The 15,855-nt window shown below is 29.4% G+C and overlaps 1 protein-coding gene across 1 annotated transcript; it reads right to left on the bottom strand.

The window, feature by feature from the left end:
* Window positions 1-5,223: 5,223 nt before the first annotated feature.
* On the bottom strand, window positions 5,224-7,748 carry LOC140888639 (benzoate carboxyl methyltransferase-like). Its single transcript, XM_073296337.1, has 2 exons — window positions 7,533-7,748; window positions 5,224-5,589 (listed from the first exon to the last, which is right to left on the bottom strand). The coding sequence occupies exons 1-2, from the start codon at window positions 7,746-7,748 to the stop codon at window positions 5,224-5,226; spliced, it is 582 nt and encodes a 193-aa protein (XP_073152438.1).
* Between the last annotated feature and the right edge of the window lie 8,107 nt (window positions 7,749-15,855).

Below are 15,855 nucleotides of genomic sequence, written 5' to 3'. Positions count from 1 at the left end.
CTTTAATGAACCGTGTATTTCAAAAGTATCTCGATGATTTTGTGATTATCTTTATTGATGATATTCTGATATATTCAAAGAATTTGATTGATCATTCTGAGCATCTGAGAACAGTATTGAAGACTTTAAGAGCTGAGAAATTGTATGCTAAACTGTCGAAATGTGAGTTTTGGCTGAAACAGGTTGTCTTTCTTGGACATATTATATCTGGAAATGGTATTTCTGTGGATCCAAATAAAGTTGAAGCAGTGATCAGTTGGTCGAGACCGACATCTGTTCCTGAGATCCGAAGTTTTATGGGATTGGCTGGGTATTATCGTCGATTCATTAAAGATTTTTCCAGTATTGTGAAGCCGATTACTCAGTTAACTCAGAAGAATACTCCATTTGTCTGGTCTGATGCTTGTGAATCCAGTTTTCTGGAGTTGAAGAAACGATTGACCAGTGCACCAGTCTTGACGATTCCTTCAGGTACTGGTGGTTTCACTGTTTATTGTGATGCATCTCACCAAGGTTTAGGTTGTGTTCTAATGCAACGAGGTCATGTAATTGCTTATGCCTCGAGACAGTTGAAGCCTCACGAGACCAGATATCCGATTCATGATCTTGAATTGGCCGCCATTGTATTTGCTTTGAAGATTTGGCGACATTATCTGTACGGAGAACAGTTTGAAATCTATTCTGATCACAAGAGTCTGAAATATCTGTTTTCTCAGTCAGAACTGAATATGAGACAGCGAAGATGGCTGGATTTGCTGAAAGACTTTGACTGCAAAATTAAATATTATCCAGGAAAATCGAATGCAGCAGCAGATGCATTGAGTCAAAAGGTATGTTCTTTATCCTTATCGACAATTGGTGTATCGAATTTGATCGAAAATTGTTGTTTATCTGGATTAGTATTTGATACAAACTATCAGCCATTACGACTCTATCAAATTCAAGTTGAACCAGCTTTATTGGTAAGAATTCGAGATGCTCAGAAACTTGATCAGAATGTACAGAACTCGATTGAGAAAGTTAGATCAGGGCATGTATCTGAATACCGGGTTCGAGATAATCTTCTATATGTTCACAATCGCCTAGTAGTGCCTGATATTTCTGATGTACGTCAACAACTACTGAAAGAGGCGCATTGTAGTCGTTACAGTATTCATCCTGGTGGTAGGAAGATGTATAATGATCTGAAAGCTCAGTATTGGTGGAAGAAAATGAAGACTGATATCACTGATTTTGTAGCTCGATGTTTGAATTGCCAACAGGTGAAGGCTGAGAGGAAGAGACCGCCTGGTTTGTTACAGAGTTTGTCTGTACCGGAATGGAAATGGGATCATATTTCCATGGACTTTGTGACTAGATTACCTCGATCTGCTAGAGGCTGTGATGCTATCTGGGTAATTATTGACAGATTAACGAAATCAGCGTGTTTTATTCCGTATCGCATGACGTATAGACACGACCAGATGGCAGAGATTTATGTCCGTGAAGTTGTCAGATTGCACGGAGTGCCTAAATCTATTGTATCGGATCGTGATCCTCGATTCACATCACATTTTTGGCACAGCTTACAGAATGCTATGGGTACTCAGTTACACTTGAGCACAGCTTATCATCCACAGACTGACGGACAGTCAGAGCGTACTATTCAGACATTGGAGGACATGTTGAGAGCTGTAGTGCTTGATTTTGGCACTAGTTGGCAAGAATCACTACCTCTTTGTGAATTCTCGTACAACAACAGCTATCAATCGAGTATAGGAATGGCTCTTTTTGAAGCTTTATACGGAAGAAAATGTCGATCTCCTTTGTACTGGGATGATATTTCTGAAGTACCTGATATTGGTCCTGATATGATACGTAATATAAATGATCAGGTGAAGATTATTCAGAAACGAATGAAGACAGCTCAAGATAGACAGACGAAATATGCCAACATTCGACGTCGACCGTTGTCTTTTGAACAGGGAGATCGTGTATTTCTGAAGATTTTTTCGTTCAGAGGCACAGTCAGATTTGGTAAGCGAGGGAAATTGTCTCCACGCTACATCGGTCCTTATGAAATTCTGGAGAAAATAGGCAATCTTGCCTATCGGTTAGCTCTTCCTCCATCATTATCTGGAATACATGATGTCTTTCATGTATCGATGCTTCGAAAATATCTTGCTGATGAATCTCATGTGCTTCAATCTGATGAGGCTGAACTCGACGAGACCTTGAGTTATTTTGAAAAGCCAATTCAGATCCTTGATCGAAAAGAGAAGCAACTACGAACCAAGATTATTCCACTTGTGAAAGTTCAGTGGAGTCGTCATGGTGTTGAAGAAGCTACTTGGGAAACAGAATCAGATATGCGACAACGATATCCAGAGATGTTTCAATGATGTGAGTCTCCTTTAGTTTCTGTTATCTAATATATCTTATATGATCTGTTGATGTTCGTACCTGATTTCGAGGACGAAATCGAGTCTTAGTGGAGGAGAATTGTAACGCCCAGAATTATTTAATTTTGATCCGAGAATATTTAATTTGGGAATATTTGGAGTTTTGATTTAAATTCTAATATTCTTAAATTATTTAGGATTGAAATTGAATGAAAAGAGACATGGTGGACTGAATTGCAATTTTGGAAGTCTTGAGGGGCCAAAGTGCAATTATTATTAAAGGTATCAGATTTTGTAAGTTATTACTCAGCATGCACGTGTCTTATGAATTTGATTTCATCAGAATTTCAGAAAACAAGAAGGAAGAAATCGAGAGCAGAGATTCCAAGTTTTTCTTCATCTTTCAATTGCGATATCTTGAGCTACGATTATCCGATTTTGATTCCGAAAGATGTTTTGGAATCCTTGCAACGAGACCTTTGATTTTATGTAAGTTTCTTCTTTGTTCTTCAGGGTTTGAGATTTCGAAATGGACAGAGATCAGACTTGTGTTTGAATTGTTGTTGTTGAGCTTGTCTTCTTTGTTCTATCGAGTCCGGGTTGAAGAATGGTTATCGATTATGTTCTTATGAGTTTCCAGCAAGTATTTCGAAATTCCTATTTGATGTTATGCTGTTTTTCATCGATATTCAGCTGTTATAGATTGTGAATGCTTGTGTGAATTGATATAGTTGAGTTTCGGGATGCCGACTTTATACCGTTACGCCGTCAACTTTATGATTTGTAGCTGTTTTGCTATCTTGTATTGAGCTGTGAGTTTGATAACTTCTAGCTGATAATTGTGAGCTTTCAACACTTCATTTCAGATTTATTTGACTGCCATCGAGCTCGATATCATCGACTCCAAAACTGATTGAAAACAGAACAAGGTTGGTAAAGTTTTCCTTGAAGTTGTTGTTGAAGTTTGGGGTTGATATTGAGCAGATTTTGATATAGTTTTGGTGGTTGATCTTGTACAGACTTTGACAAGTTTGAAGACATCCTAAACACCACATTTGAAAGGTAAAAGTGAACTATGGTTTGAATGGGAATACAACTCGAGTTGGTTTGTATCGAGTTCCCCTAAATCACATACTTGTTTGCTTAATTGCTCTTATGTGTTTTTATTTGAGTTGTTGAATAAGTTTTTGATGTTATGAATGCCTTGATGATGATATATGTTGCATTCATCTTGAAGACTTATTCCTTGATTTTGAAATGAACGGAAACGTTCGAATAGACGATTTGTGGAGTCGTATATGTATGGCCTGGGTGGTTGTTTTAGCCTAGCGTCTGATTTGCATATATGATTGCTTCAAAGTCTAGAGAAGAAAGATAAGTAACCCCACCTCGATCGGGAGAGTCGGTGGATTAGTTATGATATCTACTTCTCGGGATCCTAACCGATGAATGACGAAATGAACCTTGTTTTGAAAACATGCATTGTACTTACTTTTATATCATGATCTTGATATATGTTGTTATGCATGTTTAGTTGCTTTTACTGGGAAATCTATTTCTCATCGGAGTTATCCGGCTATTGTCTTGTTGTATGTGTCATTGCAATAGGAGGGAGTGGAACCGGGCAAAGGCGTACATGAAGAACAAGGAATGAGATGAACATAGCGTGATGATTCGAGTTTAGATGATTATGAGCTGTCTTGTAGTGAAATGGAGCCTTAAACATGATTATGGTTTAGATATTTGTACCAAGACTTGATTATGATGATGTTGTAGTCTTGTTTGTTGTAGTTGGGATTGAATAGATATGTAAATCCTTGAATCAACATTATGTACCTTGAACTTGAATGGTATATCTATGCTTCTAACTTGTATTGATAGACTTGTTATGTTTTAAGGCATTTTATTATCCATTTCTACCAACTTTACCAAGTTAGAATGCATGCTAGCTTATGATCTTTGGTCTAGGTTGTAATGGAGTTGATATGAGATGAAATGCATGAAAGATTACAAATTTTGAACAGCAGCAGAGTGCAGCCAAATTCTGGCCGATTGGCCTGCGCACGGGCGAGCTACTGCTTGCGCGCGCGCGGGCCAAGCCAGGGGGCCTCGGTCCCATTGGCTTGCGCGCGCGCGAGGGGTGATGCCCGCGCGTGCGCAGGGCAATTTATTTTTAAAAAAAAAATTTTATTCTTTTGTTTAGACATTGATATTTGTCTATTGTTGTTGATTAATGTTTATTGAGAGATTAGAACTCGGGTCATCACAATATATATATATATATATATATAAAACGAATTTACAACTAACAATTAACCAATTTACACCTAACAATTTATTAAAGAAACTCTTTTTTTTCGAATATTAAAAAGAAGCTCTTGTGAAAGTGAATCAATAAAGATCGTACACATGATTATACATTATTTTTAAAATTATAAAATTATGTTAATAAATTAAGAGCTTTCCATTTATACATTTAAAATAATTTTATAATTTTAAATGTAATATATAACCGAACAACATTCTTTGTATATCTAACGATAACTAATATTGAAAAAGTTATCAAGTGCACAAAATTTCTAATCAGGAGTTAATTAAATCAGCCAACACATGACCCACACACAAAAACACTTGCAATTTGATTACAAACGTCATATAACATCGGTACAAGACATATTTTTTTCCCCCAAATTAAACACAATTGCAATATCCACAGAGAGAGAGAGAGAGTAAAATTTTATTTCATGAAATGGAACATTAATAAAAATCCAAACGTTATCCGTATTATACTTATTTGGCTAATTTTCACCAAATTGAAGCATGGCTTGATTAGAGGATATGATCACTTCCTTCTCAATGAGATGACCATAGTATAGCATGACGACTTGTGCTTCAACAAATACTCAGCCGCTTTCTTCGAATATCTCTCAAACACAACATCACAGTTCATACAATTACTACCGAAATGACTCACCAGCATCGGCTCCGTTAAGGCCCGAACACGGTTTGCCACGAGCTTCGCACTTTGTTTTTCGTCGAAAAAGGGATCATGGGTCGTGTTCCCGTGCGCATCCCAACGCAACAGGAAAACGTCCTTCTTCCACAATTCAAAGGACCCTTCATTCATGATTATCGCCTCAGCTTCTCGTTGGCATGGTGTGTACATTGGCACGTTAAACGAATACAAATCATCTTTCTTGATTATGCCCTGTACGTACGCAATCAAATTAATATAATTAAATAGAGATGAAAAGAAAATTATGAATTGCTAGCTAGGGCCGATCCTAACAATTTATGAGTCTGAGTCTAATTTTAAAAGAGGCCCCTAAATATAATGTGTGTTCATATTCTTTAGACTAATAACAAATTTTTCGATTTAAGAAATGTGCAACAGTCAAAATATTTCTATTTTAATTGAGTAATAAGATCAAACATGTACAAAATAATTACTATAAAACAATTTGTCTAACAGTTTAGAGCTAACAATATTGATCAAATTGTTCAGGAATTTTTTTTCTCAATTAATAGCATAACCAATTCATTCAATCTTTTCATATAACATGGTTTATTAAGGAAATGTTTTGAAAAGCTTTAAATTTGAGAAATTTTGTTTTGCACTTACAACTGTAAAAAGTATAGTCAACAAGATTTTATAAGCAATATGAGTATTTGAGAAATATCCATCAATTTTTTTTTCAAGTAATTCATTATATCAATTGTCAATTTTGTTTTTCTTGGTAATGAAAACTTCAAGAATGTCAACTCCGAAAATAAATCGTGCTCATTAATATTAGAACAATCCTTATTAGTCAGAAAATATATTTTTATATTGGTCCAATTACATTAATATATAATAAATTTAGGGAATAAAAATGTTTTTTTGTTTATATTGGGCACGAGAAAAATAATTTATATTTGAAAAAATTATCAAGAGACATAGGAATAATAAACTTCATAAATAAATTTATCAAAAAGGCTAGAAATAATAAAAAAAAGTTTATATTAAACAGTAGGCAAAGAAAAAATAATTTCCTGAGATATGAATGAAAAAAAACCCAAGAATAATTAATTTATATTGGATCAATTTACACTTTTATATAATAATTTTTTTTCAAAATTATGGGCCCCGAAAAAGAAAGGGCCCGAGTCGGACGACTCTTCGGCCTCCAAATAGGAACGACCCTGTTGCTAGCTAGCTAGCTAGCTGTTGTTGGCAAATTTCATGTGCTATATATTTTTGGGGTGATCAATCAAATTAAAGGCTAGTCGTCTGTTACAATATCCCATATTGAAATACTAAACTAATAAAGAGTTGGTTATAAACCCTTGAGGCAACCCCATCCAATAGGCAAGCCTTTTGGGATGGACACCTCATGAGTTTATTTGGTGTCTATTGGGTGGGGTTGCCTCAAGGGTTTATAACCAACTCTTTATTAGTTTAGTATTTCAATGTGTTATATTGTAACATTGTCGATCCCTTGAAAAGCCGACGTCTGCGGCGGCCTACTCTAGACGGCTTTCACTCACCTTTCTTTTTTTGGTGGCAGCCCTTTCCTAGGTCGCCCCTTCCGCTACGCCGACTCTCAACAAAAGCACCAATGTTAGGTTATAAATCCATGAGGTGTCTATCCCAAAAGGCTTTGCCTATTGGGTGGGGTTGCCTCAAGGGTTTATAACCAGCTCTTTATTAGTTTAGTATTTCAATGTGGGATATTGTAACATTACAATGTTAAGTTATAAACCCATGAGGTGTCCATCCCAAAAGGCTTGCCTATTGCGTGGGGTTGCCTCAAGGGTTTATAACCAACTCTTTATTAGTTTAGTATTTCAATGTGGGATATTGTAACATTGCCGACCCCTTGAGAAGCCGACGTCCGCAGCGGCCTTCTCTAGATGGCTTTCACTCACCTTTCTTTTTTTGGTGGTAGCCCTTTCCTAGGTCGCCCCTTCCGGCTTCCGCTACGCCGATTCTCAACGAGAGCACCAATGTTAGGTTATAAACCCATGAGGTGTCCATCTCAAAAGGCTTGCCTATTAGGTGAGGTTGCCTCAAAGCTTTATAATCAACTCTTTATTAGTTTAGTATTTCAGTGTGAGATATTATAACATCGTCAGTCCAATATCTTTATATATTGAAATTATATATTTTACCTCGACCACCATTTCATGAAGTGTTTGTGAAAGAATTGTGAAATAAGCATTATCATCTATGGAAGAGGGATCTTCAACAGTTCTGCCTGCAAAAGATAACACCATGCGCCCACCGGAGACCATCTCTTCACCTCTCAAGCTTAGAAATTTGGAGAAATCTCTTTGGTATTGCTTCCCATATGCTTCGAATACCTCCCGAGGACTCGTCGTCGCCATGAATATATTTTCTCTGTTTTGTTTACCTAGTCCTTCGGGGACCTGCAGTGTTGGTGTGCAGTAGCTAGCAGTTAATTTTATTTCTTTCTTTTTTTTTAATTTTTTAATAGTATACATATGTTTTCATCAAGAAATATTTTGTGCCACAAAAATTTAATTTAGATGATGAAAAATCAAAGTTCAAAATTAAACATGCATGCCTGAGAGAGCCAGTGAACGCTATATGAAGAATAAGCAAAGTGAAGAGTCTTGTTCGGAAATAATCTGTGGTAGAAAGACCCCGGCAGACCATATATGCAACATCCTGATCTTTCAATAACCTTTTCATCGTACATACTTTGCACCCATTTGAACAAACTGTTGAAGTCATTACCTGTCGTCCGGGGAAAATAAACAAAATTTAGCTATTGGATCAATAATTAATATTGTTCGATTCCCGCTGACTGTGGGTAGATTTCCTAATTTATTTAGGTAGATGTAGGTACTTTCTTAGCTCGAGACAAGCACGTCTCGAGCCCATGCTCAAGTCCCGTCGGTTGTGCGGGCAAATTTCACTCTTTAGTGTTACAATATGATGTAATTTCGATATTCGATGCAATTTGTATTCAAAAAAAAAAACTGATCAGGATTTCTTCAATAATAAAAAATAAATGAAATTTATTTAATTTTCACCTGGAAGATCATTTAGAAAAATCAAAATTTCTTGAAATCTAGCTCTCAAATCCTGGAAAGTTTGCATGATATGGGATACCACCAAAAGAGTGTTGGGGCCGGAAGCACAACCCAAATCCACCATCTTGAAACACCGCTCGGCAAGAAAATATTCTTCATTTTCAATCATATCTTTTAATGTTTCATCCAAAATAAATCGTGTTTTTGATACCACCACTCTCTGCACATACAATATTATAATTCATAATCAAGATACGGCATAAATTAATATAGATATTATTAATATACGAATACATATATATATTTTTATTATAGAGTTAAATAAAGAATTGCCTGAAGGCCGGAGTTGTTGGCATAGCTAGTTCTATCATCTCCTGCATTCATACCAACAAGTTTCTTGAATTCCATCGTCTCACTCTGTGACTTAATTGTTATAATTGTGTTGTATATATATATATGTGGGAAACTAATATATAAACATGCATGTAGTGGGAAACTAATATATATAGATAAAGAGTAGTGAAGCCATAACCTCTGTAACAGTATGGAGATCAATAATTGATACTTTAAAACATGATCAGATTTGATAAACAGGGTACTTAGAATACTGTGATTTCATATTTATCTTTTGTAAATCTAAATTTTATATTTAATTGAAATATTGTAATGTTTAAATAAAGTGTTTTGTTTTCGGAAAACTTGATGAAACAATGTGCATGGTATGGGTGAAGCATTGAAATTTTTGGTATTCTACGTACCTTGTAATTCTTATATTAATTAGGAAATTTAATTTTAACTCATATAGTTTTAATTTTTTTTGTTATATATTACATTAAGATTCTTTCTTATAATGATCTTCTTGTTAAGATGGAAGATTTCAGAAATACAAAAGTGTAAAATTTTGGTTTTAAAATATATTAATATTAATATGCTACTAAAAAATAATTTTTGAAAAAAACTTTTAAAGTAATAATAATAATCTTACCATTTAATAAATCATCAACTCCATATAAAAACTGATTTGGTAATTTATGTGTGTAGACTAAAATATTCCTCAATTTTATTGACCGATAAAAACAATTGAATGACAATATCGTAATATCCATAAACCATTTGAAATACAGTTTCTCATCCCAAGACTCATGTTCTCCCATTTTGAAAAAGACTTTTAAAGTAGTAATAATAATAAAAGGGAGACAGCGTCACTCGTCAGGTGGCCATCTCGTAATTAAAACTTTCCCATTTTTGTTTGGAAAAGTAAAACGTTTTTTTCAATTAAAATTGAGAAAATGTGTTTAATTGTATATACTTTTTTTTAGTTTAAGTAGCTCCATTCTAAAAATTAAGAATTCACATAAATTTATCAACAGTATTTCATTCGTCTCGATTATATAGTTTTATTTTTTTCACAAAGATTAAGAAAAAATCATTGGAAAAAAAATTTGTATAGACTTTCTATTTTATCCCTATTTAATAAATTCAAAAAATGGTTGCAAAATTGTCAAAATATAGTTAATAGGGGTACACTGATAAAGAAGCATAAAAAATATTAATAAATATGATGTATATGTATATATATATTTGAGACAAATAAAAAAATGTGGCCTAAATAATCGAGACGGAGAGATAATATTATTAAGATGGTATTTGGTCAAAGTTGTTTTAGGAGCTTATAAGTTTAAAAATAAATTGTTCTTATTTTAAACAACTCAAGGATATATATATGTTTGGTATGATAAGACTTTTTTATTATCAAAATTATCAAAAATATATAATTCTATAAAGATAATGTAACAAGTTATACATATACGAAAATAATTTTAGAATAAACCTATATTAAAAAACAAAACTATTTCAAACAACTTATAATTGTTTTTTTAAAAAAAAAAACAAGGGTGACAATAATTTTTTTTAAATATCTTATTTTAATATTTTATCTCCCCAAAACATTCTTGCATATTTTCATAAATCTCCGTCACATCCACCACCAAAAAAATAAAACTATTTTATATTCTAATTTAGAAAAATTTATTTTTTTTTAAAACAATATTTTAATATTTAATGGGTGGAGGATATGATGAAGATTTATGAAAATATGCAAGAATGTTTGGAGAGATAAAATGCTAAAATAAGATATTTTTAAAAATTTAAGGTCACCTTTGTTTTTTTTATTTAAAAAACGACTTATATCTATCAAACAACTTATTTTGGCAGCTTTTAAGCTGTTTGAAAAAGTTTTTAACAAATTAAGTGGGTGTTTGATAGCTTATAAGCTTAAGGAGATGTTATTTTTTCAAAAAGATCTTATTTTAATAATTCTTTTATCCAAAATATCTCTATATATTTTCATTATTTACCGTCTTATCTTCCACATAATTTACAAACCTAACAAGTCTCTCTTTACGCCGCGACTTTCTTTTCTAACAAGGTTTATGTTCTAACTTTTTCTATAATTTCTCTTATGATTTTTTTAAAAAAAATATCTGACGTATTATTGAGTAATATTTAACTACAATTTTTTTTTTAAAAATTAATGATACATTAAATTTTTAATTTATTTTTTCAGTTTTTCTAAATTTAAATATTAAATAGATTTAATTATATATATATATATATATATATACCTATATACCTATATAAAAGAGTGAATAAAAGGTCAAAGTTTTACAATTGTGAAATAACAACTTTGTCCTTTTATATACACTATAAGTAAAACCATATAAAAATATATAGGGTTATAAAAGTAAAAACAACGTTTTAGTTATAGCACATAAACGTAAATCAATATTTATATTATATGTAAAATAGATTATTATGATAATGTCAAAATTGACAAAATATGTGCAAATTAGATAAGGATTCGGTTTTCAAAAAGATTGAAATACCTACATACTTTGTTTTTTTATTTTCTTGTAGATAAAGTGATCAATATTTATATTATATCTAAAATATATTATTATGATAAAATCAAAATTGAAAAAGTATATGCAATATTAGATAAGGATTCAGTTTCCAAAAGATTGAACTATCAAAATACTTTGTTTTTTAAATAATATTCAGTTTCTTAAAAGATTGAAACACCAAATTTTTTATTTTTTATATGTTTGTAGACTGAATAAAAATATATTTTTAAAAAAATCTTATATATTTTAATTCGTGTAAGGACCTATTAAGATAAAAAATTATATCATGAGTTTATATTTAAATATATACAAATATTAGATTTGTAAAAGTTATTAATATATATATATATATATGTTAATTAAATGATACTGATGTTGAAATAAATCAATTTTAAGTAGAGATGAAGACAAGTCGTTAAACATTTCAATATATCACAAGTATTTAGATACACTAAAATAAATAAGAATATGGATTTACTCTCAAAATTATAAAAAAAGATTGAAATAAAATATTAAATGCAAACATTTGTAATTAATGACATTTAAAAATCAATAAAAATTTTAGCAATGAAAACATTATAAGCAAAAGTAGATAATTAGATTTTGAAAAACAAGAAAGTAAAAAAAAAAAAAAAAAAAAAAAAGGATGTCAACAATTAAGATGTTTTGCATATTGATTCTTTCATAGAGAATAAAACACGGATGTTAAATGAAAAAAAAAGTGAAAGAGAGAAAATATATAAATTGTGCAATAATTCAAATTAAGGTTTAGAATGCATTATCTATATTACATTTGTTTTTCATAAAGATAAGAAATTTCAAAATAAATTTTTAATTTAATTAACTTATCTCACTTATTAACAAATACAAAATAAATAATATTGTTTGAAAGCATACATGCATGAGATAGAAAATAAAGCGAATTCATTATACGAAACAAACCATAATTGCTCAAGATTAATAAAAATAAATAAATACAAAACACTAGCTCAAATAATTGCATAGTTTCAATATCAATATTGCGATAATGTAAAACTATATTAAATATTATATTTATATACTTAAATGAGTTATTGATAATATTTATTTTAAACTGTTAGTGTAGATATAAAATAACGATGACCATAAATGATAAAAATAATCAAGGGTTACATTTTCGAAAATATTGCAAATTTTTTTATTAGTTGCAATGTTAAAGATTATATTAATTTCATAACTAAACATGTAATAGTTTTTCTTTCAAATAGTATATATTACCAATTATTATAAAATATACTTTATTTAAAGAACAATAACACTTCAATTAAGGGATGATATGGAACGAGTCTAAACTTAACCTTATATATTAAACCCACACTGTAGTTTAAACTCACCCAAATGGGTTCACAAACAGATCCGGGTGGATCTTCGTGTTTGGCCAGAACCACCATAGAAATTTCTATTAATAAAAATGATAAGAATATTGATTTTTTCATAGAGAAAAAATAATGCATGATAAATGGAAAAAAAATCGTGAAATAGATAAAAATTAAACATATAGAGAAAAAAATATTTATTAATAATTTAAATTAAGGTTTAGAATGCATTATATATGTTATTATTATTTTTACATAAATCAATACTCTTAAAACAAGTAATTAACACATAATTAGAATATTACAAAAGGAAATTTTATTTAATTTGATTAACATATCTTACTTATTAACAAATACATAATAAATTATATCGATACAGAGCATACATACATAAGAAATAAAATAAAACAAATGTATGATACCAAGCATGTCATACTTGCTCAATATTAATCAACAAAATGATAGAAACTCGAGTTAATAATTGCATAACAATCAATATCAATATTGTGTCAAATTAAAACTATATTAAACATTATATATATATATATATGCTAACATGAGTTATTGATAATGTATTATTTTAAATTGTTAATATATATAGCTATAGAATAACGATGACCGTAAGTGAGGAGCATTGAAACTGTAAGCTTTTGGTAAAGTGACAAACATTTGGTACTACAATTGGTATAAGAGCTAAAGTCATAAGTTCGATTCTCATTGATTACAAGGAGTACAATGAAGATTGTTGAGTGCAATAATTATCCTTGTTGGGTAGAACAATCGAACCATGACGCTTGGGCTGCTAGATTATTTCGATTATAGTACTCTAGCTTTTTTGTACACATTAAGAAAAAGAATTGGAAAAACAAATTTTGTACAAACTTCAAATTTTATTCCTTCAAATGTTTTTATAAATTATTGCACAATTTGCAAGGTTTAGTTAATAGTGGTATATTAGTAAAGAAATGTAAAAAAATATTATTAAATACGATATATGACTATATATTTTGGGACAAAAAATGTGAACTATATAATTGGGATGGAGAGAGTATTATCTAATTAATTGAATAATAATTTAATTCAATTCAATTATTATAAGTTATTTATATCAATAATAATTGTTTTAAATTTTAAGATAGCGTGTATTAAAATTGGTGTCCTTTAATAGATTTGAGATTATGCATGATTCAAGACAATAAAATAAAATTAATCATGGTACGAACATTTCTTATGATGATTATGATAACTATTGAACCAATTTTAAATAAATTTTATGATATTAGGATATAATGTTATTTTAAATTGAATAGTAGAATTTATAATTTTATTTGGTTATTATTATTGTTTTTTTTATTTTTTATCTTTTAATTTGTATTTATTTTAATTTTTGATATTTTTTATAACTGATAAACATGATGGACTATGGTAAAAAAAATCAAAATGAAAACAACATACAAGTTATTTGACAAAAAAATAAAAACAATATAAAAGCTACATGACTACAAATGAAAATATACTGTAACATGACCAAAAAAAAAGGAGTTATAAGACTGAAAATACAAATTCATCATCAATAGAACAAAAAATGAAACATTACAATTGTGAAATAAAAACTTTATCCTTTTATTTACACTATAAGCAAAACCGTATAAAAATATATAGGGTTATGAAAGTAAAAACAACATTTTAGTTAGGGCATAAACGTAAATCAATATTTATATTATATGTAAATTGATTATTATGATAAGGTTAAAATTGATAAAGTGTGTGCATATTATATAAGGATTTAATTTCCAAATAAATTAAAATACCAAAATACTTTATTTTTAATTTTCTTGTAGATAATATGATAAGATCAAAATTGACAAAGTGTGTGCATATTAGATAATAAGGATTCAGTTTTTTAAAAAAAATAAATACCAAAATACTTTATTTTATATTTTCTTGTAGATAAAGTGAATATATTTTTCCACAAATATTTTTAAAAAAATTCAACAAAAATATTAATTAAATACTAAGAGATTGAAACACCAGATATTTGATTTTTATTTGTTTGTAGACTGGATAAATGTATTTTTTTAAAAAAATCTTATATATTTAATTTGTGTAAGGACCTATTGAGATAAATAATTATATCATGAGTTCATATTTAAATATAAAATATTATTAGATTTTTAAAGTTATTAATATATATATATATATATATATATATATATATATATTCATATGTTAATTAAATTACACACTCATATTGAAATAAATCAATTCAAGTAGAGTCAAGTTTTAATCTAAAATAACATATCATATATACAAAAGTTGAAATTAAAAAAATTTAACTAATTTTCCTCCCCATAAAAGCTAAAACCATTAAAAAAATTATGAGATAGTCTTACAATTAATGAAGAAATATTAAATATACCAAAATAAATAATAATATACATTTACTCTCAAAATAGAAAAAAATTTGAAATAAAAGATGAAATGTAAACGTTTTTAACTAATGACATTGAAAATTCAATCAAAAATTTCGGCAACGAAAACATTATAAGCAAAATGAGATAATTAGATTTTGAAAAATAATAAATTAAAAAGAAAACATGATGTCCAACAATTACATCAATCATTAACGATATTGACATACAAGTAATAGAAGACGATACATACCAGAATGTAGTTGGGAACGATGAAATTATTGTTATTCTTGTAACTAAAAATTTTTAGTAATAAAAAAAGTATCTCCAACGAAAAAATAAAATAATAACGATAGCAAATTGTAAATGATTGATAGAAAAAGACATCATCACAAAAATTCTATTAGGATGATGTGTATATTAATTCTTTCATAGAGAAATAAAAAACGGATGGTAAATGGAAAAAAAAGTGAGAGAGAAAAATTCAAAATATAAAAGGAAAAAATAATTCCGCAATAATTTAAATTAAGGTTTAGAATGCATTATCTATATTAAATTTGTTTTCCATAAATCAATAGTCACAAAATAAATAATCAACACATAAGATAAAAAATAACAAAATAAATATTTAAATTTAATTAACTTATCTCACTTATTAACAAATACAGAATAAATAATATTGCTTGAAAACATACATACATTAGTTAAAAAATAAGACGAATTCATGATAAAAAAACAGACCATAATTGCACAAGAATAATAAAAA

The sequence above is a fragment of the Henckelia pumila genome, chromosome 3 (genome assembly GCF_033568475.1).
Source record: "Henckelia pumila isolate YLH828 chromosome 3, ASM3356847v2, whole genome shotgun sequence".
Taxonomy (NCBI): domain Eukaryota; kingdom Viridiplantae; phylum Streptophyta; class Magnoliopsida; order Lamiales; family Gesneriaceae; genus Henckelia; species Henckelia pumila.
Note: the sequence above shows the minus strand (reverse complement) of the source record. Positions and strands in the feature narration are given on the sequence as shown.